Raw genomic sequence first — 12295 nt, 5'->3', positions numbered from 1 at the left:
AAAAACTGAGAGGTGTTCTAATTCCTCTCCGCTCTATCCAAAAGAAAAAAGAAAAAAGTTTGGCCTTTAGTTTTTAAGTAGAAAAAGGGGGGGAAAGACTTTGGTTAACAGCAGAGAAAATATGTAATGTAAGCATGCGGGTGCAAATAAGTAAATATTAGGATAGGTAAAATTTTTTAAACATTATATATTATGGAAATAATGTATATCAGGATCCAAACCAATTCATACATAATAATGATACATAATCCGATACAGTTTATATATATATATATATATATATATATATATATATATATATATATATATATATATATATATATATATATACACACACATTCACACAACTGTATTTGCAAGATAATACCCTTATGACCTGGGGCCTCTGTAATCCACGTTGTTGATGTATAAAACAGATTGTACATGATAATTATACATAGTTTAATACATTTCATATATCTACAGAACTGTATTGCAAGGTAGTACCCAATTGACCTAGGGACTCTCTAATCCCTATCGTTGGTGATAAAAGTTGACATTGCATGCATCAAGAATTCATATAAAAACCAATAAAAACTGGTTCCATGGGTAGTTCCAAAAACTGCTTGACTGCACATATTTGATCTGGGATGCGGCATCTATAGATCAATGCGTTTTGTGCCTTTGTAGCCACTCTTCAAGAGCAGTCACTCACTGAAAATCTATAATAAATATATATAGAATATATATAAGTATATGAATTTGTAAATGATCTAACATGGTTGATTAATAATGGCAAGGGAATAGATGTAACCCCCCCTGCAGTGTGTTACTTATGAGGCATCTGTGTGTTGATGGTATGGTACTGAGGGCTGAGTGTCACACAGAGACATCATTTCTGGGAACTGTGGTGGCACACTCAGCAATATCAACCAACACAGGACAGCATTCACGGTGGATATATGTCAATAGTGTAACCTTATATGTCATCAGGTTGGTGGATAGACCAACCATGTGGGGCATCTGTGAAAAATAATATACACACCATGGATTCATACTTGTACTAAAGTGGCCCAAACACAATGATGAGCTAAAATAGATATGCAACAAATGGCAAGATAAAGCCCTGTTGCTGGAAAAATGAAAGTGCAAAGAGTGAACAATTGTACCAATAGGAGTACCTAAATAATCCAAAAAGTGAATGAAAAGGGGGGAACCTAATAAGTGAATTTTGTAAGTCAGATAGTACCTAGTTCTGGGACATGAGAGCCAGAATCCAGAATGGTGCCAGTGCCCGGTGTGGAGAGAAAGGAACAGTGAGTGCCAGAACCACCTTGGAATGATGCCTATATAGGTGCCATGGCAGCACACCCTTAACGCCACGCAAGCTTGCATAGAGAGAGGTGGGGGCACCATCACGTCGCCAGTAGAATCATTCGGCGATTGGCACCAACCCAGCTTTCCCTATCGTTCGCAGGTGTAATAACACTGTTGGCGTATCGGCGCCATGAGCACACCGCGCGTCCAGCATGTAATATGTGACATTGATGCGCAGTGCGCCTCGCAGCTCCCGGGTTTGAAGTACTTAGACACATGGAACAAAGTACGACATGTTTTTTGTGCCATGGAAGCAAAGCTGTGTAAAGTAAAAAATTGTAATGATAGTTCTTATTAAGGAATACATGCCTTAAAATCAACCTTACAAAGACCTTGCCAACAATCTTCCCTTCCACACTCTTCCCAATTTATATGTGAATTTAACATATTTGATGCATTTTATTTACCTGAAAAAGCCTCCCTTGTGTAGACATCCAAAAGGCCCTGAGACTGCTGTTGGGTGCCGGCATCTTGGATGTGATGTCAGCAGCCCCAGCAGACTTCGAGCTGTCACTCAAATGACACTCAATAGTATTCCCCTTAACTACGGTACTTGCTGACCAGCCGCCGCAGTTGCACTGCGGCAGGTTGACACGGCTGTGTGAATCGCCATCACTGCACGTCGGCTCTTTAAATCGATATAGCAAGCACACCCACAGGATGTCCACCGGACACCCGCGATTGCTCCTGACAGAGCCAAAATGGGGATCTGTGTGTATAAACACACAAATCCCGGTTCTGTTAGGGGAGTAGAAACAGATCTCTGTTCCTACTAAGTAGGAACAGCAGTCTGTCTCCTCCCCCAGTCAGTCCCATCCCCCCACAGTTAGAACACACCATGAGGGAACACATTTAAACCCCCCTAGTGTTAACCCCTGGTCCCAAAAAGTGTCAAAAGTGTCTGATCTGTCAACCGCAATGTTGCAGTCTCGATAAAAATTGCAGATCGCCACCTAGCAAAAAACAAATAAATAATAAAAATGCCATAAATATATCCCCTATTTTGTAGATGCTATAACTTTTGCGCAACCCAATTAATAATATATGCTTATTGCAATTTTTATTTATTTTTTCCCTAAAAATATGTAGAGGAATACATATCGGCCTAAGCCGATGAAGACATTTTTTTCGGGGGATATTTTATTACAGCAAAAAGTAAAAAATATTGTTTTTTTTTTCAAAATTGACGCTCTTTTTTTGTTCATAGCGCAAAAAAAAAAAAACGCAGAGGTGATCAAATACCACCAGGGCTGGACTGGGACGAAAAATCATGAACGGCCCACTTTAATTTTGAGTGTCTCCATCAGCACTTCCCCTTACTTCAGAGTGTCCTCCCTCACCTCCCCCTCCCACGTGTACTCACAGTTTTAAAGGCAGCTTCTCGTTCCTCTCTCCAGTCATATGATAAGTGACAAGTGATAAAGGGAGAGAGAATGGAACATCTGCCAGCTGTCTATCTCCCCCTACAGGCTGGAGAGAGCAGAAAGCCTAATGCTCTCTCCAGCAAGTGACGGCAACTGCTTCGCCTAACAGGAGTGAAATCGCCATCACTCACTGTCAGAGAGGAGCGGCTCCAGGACTGCACCCGACCGGCCCACTGAGCCATCGGCCTACCGGGAAAGTTCCTGTAGTCCCGATGGCCAGTACATGCCTGAATACCACCAAAAAAAAACTCTATTTGTGGGGAAGAAAAGGGACATAAATTTTGTTTTGTTGTGGTCAGGAAGGGGGTAAATTGTTCCAGGGCTGAAGTGGTTAAGCCCATAGATGAGTCATCTTTTTTTTATTTATTATTCAACTAACTGATTGAATGAAAAAAAAAATATTCTATTCCCCCATCCACACACTCGATGGGGATGGGGGAATCATCCACTGAGATATTCTATTTTGACAGTGGAGAGACTTCTGCACCATCAGAATGCACTGATCAGTGCTGCCGGCTATAGCTGGTGCTGCTAATTGTGCGGAAATTTTCCAACAGGCTGGTTGTTCAGAAGTCCATGAGTAGCCTGCCCTGATCCATGTATGGTTGGCTTTACTTCTCCCTTGGCTGCAACATAAAAGGTTATCTAGGGAGGTGATGGGTGGAGTAGCTGGGCCAGCACAGATAGCAATTTAAGGAGACATACAGCTAAAGCTCATTTGGCTGTACTTCTGTGGATCACAGGAGTGCAGTTTGTTCTGCGCTCCTGTGACCCGTTTTCAGCAGACAGTGGGCTGAAACCCGCTATCGGCTGACCTCGCAGAGCTGGTCCAACCTGGGTAAAGATCGCTCCAGTGAGCGGTGGGGGGGGGGGGAGCACATCAGTAGTGTTTGATCGCTCGGTTCTCGGTGTTAAAGCCGCGGGGGATAGATGCAGCATCCACTTAGGTAAGAATGATTTAAAAAAAAAAACATACTTCTCTTTTAAATACTCCCATACCGAAGAAGTCAAATATGCAAATACGCTAGCAAATTCAAATGCACATTGCAAGTGAATACAAGTAACTAAAAGTAAGCAAAAAAAAATAAAAAATTACCTGTGCTTTTATCTGCAATGTAGGTGATAGGGCCTTTTCAGCCGGTGTGTAAAAATATAAGAGAAGTCAAGAGCACAAAATCAGGCTTTAAGTAGAGTCCTACTCTAAACTGATGGGCAGTACTTAGATTACAGAAGGTAGTGAAGTCGGGGGGTGGGGGGGTGTCATTACCATTGATGATGTTCACTGGTACTCCAGACATCAGTTAGTATTTGGGGTGCAGTACAGTCTGCAATATTTTTGGGCTTTAGCAGCAAATCTCCCTTTAATGCTGTGCAGTCATATTACTCAGCAGTGGTTTGTAGATCAGGAGAGCATTCGTGTTACTTTGCACATTTTCATCCAGGCAAAACTTTTTGTTTATATTTATTCTGTGGTTTATTAGTTATAGTTTTATCAATATGTACATACGCACATGCCTTCAATCATCTTCTCAAGCATCACAAGAGCCTCAGCTATAAAATGTAAATATGAATTCTTCTCTCCACCATCTTGGGCCGGCCTGAATGTTCCTTTTGGCCCATAGTTTAGTCTTACAGGCCACTGGGAAGGTGCAGGATGGGGAGGGACAACCTTTGACACTACAGACAAGCATGGTAGTCAACTTAGAAATATCACTTGATTCAGCATTTCAGTAACAGATTTGGAGACCAGTAGTTCAGGCATTATTGCAGCGACTTCTAGATTGTTGAGCTAAACCTTTTAGTGTAGAGTCCAAGTAATATATTATCCCACTGTGGAAAGCTGAGCCATATCTGGGTCCAAACAGAAGTAACTTGAGCTGTAGATGGTCTTGGCTGTAAAGTATTGCGCCATATCTAGTGCAAACTTGCTTACAGATCTTATCTTAGCAGATATTATTATACAGGATTTATATAGCCCCAACAGTTTTCATAGTACTTTACAACATAAGGGCAGGCAGTACAGTTACAATATAATTCAATACAGCAGGAATCGGAGGGCCCTGCTTGTTAGAGCTTACAGTCTAAAAGGAAGTCAAATGATTCAAAAGGACTGATGGAGAAAATACAGTTGCTAGGTGGAGGCGGTAGAGGCTTCTTTGAAGAGAAGGGTTTTTAGGGATCGCCTAAATGTGGACAGAGTAGGAGATAGCCAGACTGATTGGTGTAGGGAGTTCGAGAAGATGGGGGAGGCTCTGGAGGTGAGCATTGGAGGAGGTGGTGACAAGGGAGTTGGAGAGCACAAGGTCTTGGGAGGAACAAAGAAAACGATTTGGTTGGTATTTTTAGACTAGGTTAGTGATGTAGCTGGGGGCTGAGTTGTGGACGACTTTGTAAGCTATAGTTATTTTGATTCATTGGGTTAATTCACAGCCAATGAAGGGATTTTCAGAGAGGGGTGGCAGACCCTGAACGGTTGGTAAGGTGGATGGGTCTGGCAACAGCATTCATGATGGACTGAAGGGGGGGGGGTGTAAAGGTAATCCTATGAGGAGTGAGTTGCAGTAGTCGAGACCAGGGCTGGACTGGGACAAAAATTTGTCACTGGACTTTATCTAGACAGGCCCACTTTAATTTTGCAAACACACACAAAAACAGTATTGTGCAAAAAATCCTTCCTCTTACATCAGGGTCCCCAGAGATCCTTTCCTTACATCTGAGTCCCCAGAGAGCCTCAGTCTTGCATCAGGGTCCCAAGAGAGCCCCCCCACTTATGTCAGAATCCTCAGAGAGCCTCCCCCTTGTGTCGGAGTCGCCAGAGAGGGTGGGCAGAAACTGGCCCACTGAGCCATCGGCCCACCGGGATACTCCTGGTAGTCCCAATGGCCAGTACATGCCTGGTTGAGACGAGAGATGACCAGGGAGAGTGAATTACAAGCTTTGTGGTGTCATTGGATAGGAAGAGGCATGTTTTGGAGATGTTGTGAAGGTTGAGATAAAATTGGTTTCCTTATAAAAAAAGAATGCACATGTTCTGGAAAGAACAATACAGACAGGTTTTTTTATAAAAAAAATAATTGCTATTAGGGCCTGCAAAGTATTTTATTCTCTAGACACACACATACAGTTGCAAACTGAATTATCCACAAAGTAGTTATTTGTTCTTATATATTTTAATGCACATGTTAACCGAGTGTTTGACAACTAGCATCATTTATTCGAACACCTTATATGTCCTCTTAGGTTTTCCAGAAAAGATAACATCAAAACAGCGGTATCGGCTGCTCGGGAACAGTCTGAATGTTCATATTGTTGCCAGACTCATCACCCTCCTACTTCAGTCACATTGATTCAGCTTCAAGGATCAACTGGATCCCAGAATTCTTTTTAACCCAAAATATTTTTTCAGATTGAATAAATTAATAATAAAACCCTTTATTGTTGTACGATTTATAATTTGTTGGGAACTTTGTCCACTAATAATTTTTGCATAGTTACTGGTAGGTTACTTCAGCTGTTAGCTCCAGGTATATCTTGGGGACCTCAGTTGGGAGGTATCTCAGAAATCCTCAAATTCCTTGTAGGAGGTAACAGAGATGCAAACTAGGACTGGGGATTCCATCCCCAATAAATAGACTGCACACAAACATCCAGGAATCTTTCAATAAAATGTAAAATACAGTGCCTTTAAAAAGTATTCATACCACTTGAAATTTCCCACATTTTGTCATGTTACAACTAAAAGCGTAAATGTATTTTTATTGGGATTTAATGTGATAGACCAACACAAAGTGGCACATAATTGTGAGGTGGAAGGAAAATGATAAATGGTTTTCAATTTTTTTTTACAAATAAATATCTGAAAAGTGTGGCGTGCATTTGTATTCAGCCCCCTTTACTCTGCTACCCCTAACTAAAATCTAGCGGAACCAATTGCCTTCAGAAGTCATCTAATTAGTCAATAGAGTCTATTTGTGTGTAATTTAATCTCAGTATAAATACAGCTGTTCTGTGAAGCCCTTAGAGGTTTGTTAGAGAACCTTAGTGAACAAACAGCATCATAAAGGCCAAGGAACACACCAGACAGGTCAGGGATAAAGTTGTGGAGAAGTTTAAAGCAGGGTTAGGTTATAAAAAAAATATCCCAAGCTTTGAACATCTCACGGAGCACTGTTCAATCCATCATCTGAAAATGGCACAACTGCAAACCTACCAAGACATGGCCGTCCACCTAAACTGACAGGCGGGGCAAGGAGAGCATTAATTAGAGAAGCAGCCAAGAGGCCCATGGTAACTGGAGGAGCTACAGAGATCCACAGCTCAGGTGGGAGAATCTGTCCACAGGACAACTATTAGTCATGCATTCCACAAATCTGACCTTTATGGAAGAGTGGCAAAAAGAAAGTAATTGTTGAAACAAAGTCATAAGAAGTCCCATTTGCAGTTTGTGAGAAGCCATGTGGGGGACACAGAAAACATGTAGAAGCAGGTGCTCTGGTCAGATGAGACCAACATTTTACTTTGTGGCCTAAAAGCAAAATGCTATGTGTGGTAGACAACTAACACTGCACATCACCCTGAACACACCATCCCCACCGTGAAACATGATGGTGGCATCAGCAGGGACAGGGAAGCTGGTCAGAGTTGGTAGGAAGATGAATGAAGCCAAATATAGGGCAATCTTAGAAGAAAACCTGTTAGAGTTTGAAAAAGACTTGAGACGGGTGGAGGTTCACCTTCCAGCAGGATAATGACCCTAAACATACAGCCAGAGTTACAATGAAATGGTTTAGATCAAAGCATATTCATGTGTTAGAATGGCCCAAATTCCAGACCTAAATCCAACTAGGAATCTGTGAAGACTTGAAAATTGCTGTTCCCAGACGCTCTCCATCTAATCTGACAGAGCTTGAGCTATTTTGCAAAGCAGAATGGGCAAAAATGTCACTTTCTATATGGGTAAAGCTGGTAGAGACATCCCCAAAAAGACTTGCAGCTGTAATTGCAGTGAAAGGTTCATCTACAAAGTATTGGCTCGGGGGGGCTGAATACAAATTCACGCCACACTTTTCAAATATTTATTTGTAAAAAATTTAAAAACCATTTATCATTTTCCTTCCACTTCACAATTATGTGCCATTTTGTGTTGGTCTATCACATAAAATCCAAATAAAATACATTTAAGTTTTTGGTTGTAACATGACAAAATGTGGAAAAATGTCAAGGGGTATGAATACTTTTTCAAGACACTGTAGATTCCTTAAAGCACTTCAGACCAGGTTTGTGAAGGTTTTACCTGAAGAAAGATTCTTAAAGCGGAGTTCCACCCACTTTTGAGAGGTGGTGTTAAACAAAAGACCACCTCTTCACCCCTCGTTTTTGGATTTCAATTTTTTTTTCTTCTAACTTACCTTTTTATGAAGTACTAAGTGTACTTCCGATCCATCCGGTCTGTGGTGCAGGACGTCATATTATTTTTGTGCGGCGAGCCCCCTGCTGTCTTCTGGGACCTGTGTGTGTGTCCCAGAAGACAGCTGGCCATTCACAAAGTGCCACGCGACTCACGCATGCACAGTAGGAAATGGGCAGTGAAGCCGTAAGGCTCCACTGCGGGTTTCCCTTAGTTAGAATGGCGGCGCCTGCACCCGATCCGATGAACGGATCGGCCCCGGGGGGCCGACATCGCAGGCTCCCTGGACAGGTAAGTGCCCTTATTAAAAGTCAGCAGCTGCAGTGTTTGTAGCTGCTGACTTAAAAAAAAAAAATTGTGGGTGGAACACTGCTTTAATACTAAACATTTGTGTGGTCCATAACTCAACACAGCCATTAATGTCTAAGCTGCTGGCAACAAAAGTTAGTACACCCCTAAGTGAGAATGTCCAAATTGGGCCCAATTAGCCATTTTCCCTCCCCAGTGTCATGTGACTTGTTAGTTTTACAAGGTCTCAGGTGTGAATAGGGAGTAGGTGTGTTACATTTGGTGTTATCGCTCTCACTCTCTCATATTGGACACTGGAACTTCAACATGGCACCTCATGGCAGAGAACTCTCTGAGGATCTGATAAAAAGATCTGTTGCTCTACATGAAGATGGCCTAGGCTGGAAAGAAGATTGCCAAGATCCTGAAACTGAGCTGCAGCACGTTGTCCAAGACCATACAGCGGTTTAACGAGACAAGTTACACTCAGAACAGGCCTCGCCATGGTCGACCAAAGAAGTTGAGTGCATGTGCTCAGCATCATATCCAGAGATTGTCTTTGGAAAATAGATGTATGAGTGCTGCCAGCATTGCTGCAGAGGTTGAAGGGGTGGGGGGTCAGCCTGTCAGTGCTCAGACCATACAGTACACACTGCATCAAATTGGTCTGCATGGCTGTTGTTCCAGATGGAAGCATCATCTAAAGATGATGCACAAGAAAGCCTGCAAACAGTTTGCAGAAGACAAGCAGACTAAGGATATGGATTACTGGAACCATGTCCTGTGGTCTGATGAGACCAAGATTAACATTTGGTTCAGATGGTGTCATAAGTGTGTGGCGGCAACCAGGTGAGAAGTAGAAAGACAAATGTGTCTTGCCTGCAGTCAAGCATGGTGGTGGGAGTGTCATGGTCTGGGGCTGCATGAGTGCTGCCAGCACTGGGGAGCTACAGTCCATTGAGGGAACCATGAATGCCAACATGTACTGTGACATACTAAAGCAGAGCATGATCCTCTCCCTTCAGAGACTGGACCGTAGAGCAGTATTCCAACATGATAATGACCCCAAACACACCTCCAAGACAACCACTGCCTTGCTAAAGAAGCTGAGGGTAAAGGTGATGGACTGGCCAGGCATGTCTCCAGACCTAAACCCTATTGAGCATCTGCTGTGGGGCATCCTCAAATGGAAAGTGGAGGAGCTCTAACATCCGCCAGCTCCGTGATGTCATCATGGAGGAGTAGAAGAGGACTCCAGTGGCAACCTGTGGCGCTCTGGTGAACTCTGTGCCCAATTTTCACTTAGGGGTGTACTCACTTTTGTTGCCAGCGGTTTAAACATTAATGGATGTGTTGAGTTATTTTGAGGGGACAGCAAATTTACATTGTTATACAAGCTGTACACTCACTACTTTACATTATAGAAAATAATGTAATTTCTTCGGTGTTGTCACATGAAAAGATATAATAAAATATTTACAAAAATGTGAGGGGTGTACTCACATCTTTAGAAGAGGCTTCTTTCTGGGACAACAGCCATGCAGACCAATTTGATGCAGTGTGAGGTGTATGGTCTGAGCACTGACAGGCTGATACCCCCACCCCTTTAACCTCTGCAGCAATGATGATAGCACTCATATGTCTATTTCCCAAAGACAATCTCTGGATATGATGCTGAGCACGTGCACTCAACTTCTTTGGTCGACCATGATGAGGCATGTTCTGAGTGGAACCTGTCCTGTTAAACTGCTGTATGGTCTTGGCAATCTTCTTATAGCCTAGGCCATCTTTATGTAGAGCAACGATTATCTTTGCCATGAGGTGCCATGTTGAACTTCCAGTGACCCATATGAGAGAGTGAGAGCAATAACACCAAATTTAACAGACCTGCTCCCCATTCACACCTGAGGCCTTGTAACACTGAGTCACATGACACCGGGGAGGGAAAATGGCTAATTGGTCCCATATCAATATTTTCACTTAGGGGTGTACTCACTTTTGTTGCCAGTGGTTTAGACATTAATGGCTGTCTGTTATTATTTTGAGGGGACAGCAAATCTACTGTTATACAAGCTGTACACTCACTACTTTACATTGTAGCAAAGTGTAATTTCTTCAGTGTTGTCACATGAAAAGATGTAATAAAATATTTATAAAAATATGAGATACTGTATGTATCATTTCTGGAGTTGAGCTTTAAAGGTATGTTTATTTAACCACTTGCCGCCCGCCCTATAACAAAATGACGGTGGCAAAGTGGTTTCAAAATCCTGACCGGACGTCATATGATGTGATCAGGATTTTGAGCCGCTGCGCACCCCCGGGGGCGCGCATCACGGCGATCTTTGTTGCGGGGTGTCAGTCTGACACCCGGCAACTACGATCTCGGTAAAGAGTCTCCGACGGAGACTCTTTACCACATGATCAGCCGTGTCCAATCACGGCTGATCACAGTGTAAATAGGAAGAGCCGGTGATCGGCTTTTCCTCACTCATGTCTGTCAGACGCGAGTAGAGGAGAGCCGATCGGCTCCTCCTCTGACAGGGGGGGTCTGTGCTGATCGATTATCAGCACAGCCCCCCCAAGGATGCCCACACTGGACCACCAGGGATGCCACCAGACCACTAGGGATGCCCAGGACAAGGTATGCCACCCTAGACCACCAGGGATTCCAGTCAGTGCCACAATGGATGCCAATCAGGGCCCATAATGGATGCCAATCAGTGCCCACAATGGGCATCACTGATTGGCATGCATTATTGTTTGGCACTGATTGGCATCCATTAGTACAGTATATTATAATACAATGCCACCTATCAGTTCCCATCTGTGCCGCCTATCTGTGCCACCTACCCATGCCCATCTCTGCCACCTACCCATGCCCACCTGTGCCGCCTATCCATGCCCATCCGTGCCACCCATCCATGCCAATCCGTGCCAGCTATCAGTGCCAATTTGTGCCACCTATCAGTGCCGCCTATCAGTGCCACATATCAGTGTCCATCAATGCCACCTCATCAGTGCCACCTCATCGGTGCCCATCAGTGCCCCCTTATCATTGCCCATCAGTGAAGGAGAAAACTTACTTATTTACAAAGTTTTGAAACTGAAACAAAAAAAAACGTTTTTTTTTCAAAATTTTCGGTATTTTTTTATTTGTTTAGCAAAAAATAAAAACCGCAGAGGTGATCAATTACCACCAAAATAAAGCTCTTTTTGTGGGAAAAAAATGATAGAAATTTCCTTTGGGTACAGTGTAGCATGACTACGCAATTGTCACTCAAAGTGCGACAGCGCTGAAAGCTCAGAATTGGTCTGGGCAGGAAGGTGTTTCAGTGCCCGGCATTGAAGTGGTTAATATGAACACCACAGTCTCTTTGTAGGTAGGATTTTGTTGTGATCTGCAGATTTGTTGAACTGTACACGTGTATTAGCCCAGCAGTAAAGATGCCTCTCCTGATTACTTGGGGATGTCACATCTCCTCTGTGACCTGTGCACAATAATAAATAAATGATTAGGTCTACAGTTATTTAATTACCACTTACCAGACTGGGTTAGGCCATCCGACAAAATGCAAATGAATGTTTTGTATCATTAAACTGATGTTTGCATGTAGACAAACTGTAATTATATACTGGACCAGCCAAGGGAAACTTGGGAAGCGCAGATGTTAGATGACTAGAATATGCTGTCCAGGACCTGACATCCTAGAACAGTTCCCCCTCCAAAACAATTGCTTGTAATTGAACAATGCATAGCAATCTGCCTAATTCTCACCATACACAGTGATGTGTCGAATACTGTCCCCCGTCGGATAGT

General features: G+C 43.0%; 1 protein-coding gene across 2 annotated transcripts in view; it reads left to right on the top strand.

Annotated features, from left to right (window-relative positions):
* Positions 1–6213, top strand: part of TRDMT1 (tRNA aspartic acid methyltransferase 1) — a 102049-nt gene extending 95836 nt beyond the window's left edge. For both annotated transcript variants that reach the window (XM_077490897.1, XM_077490896.1), the window contains one exon: positions 6021–6213. In XM_077490897.1, the coding sequence (XP_077347023.1) occupies positions 6021–6127 (107 nt within the window). In that variant the 3' untranslated portion in view covers positions 6128–6213. The remainder of the gene's footprint in view (positions 1–6020) is intronic.
* Positions 6214–12295: the final 6082 nt, after the last annotated feature.

The sequence above is a fragment of the Lithobates pipiens genome, unplaced genomic scaffold (assembly GCF_037356315.1).
Source record: "Lithobates pipiens isolate NorthernLeopardFrog02 unplaced genomic scaffold, aLitPip1_a1.2 Scaffold_19, whole genome shotgun sequence".
In the NCBI taxonomy this organism is placed as follows: domain Eukaryota; kingdom Metazoa; phylum Chordata; class Amphibia; order Anura; family Ranidae; genus Lithobates; species Lithobates pipiens.
Note: the sequence above shows the minus strand (reverse complement) of the source record. Positions and strands in the feature narration are given on the sequence as shown.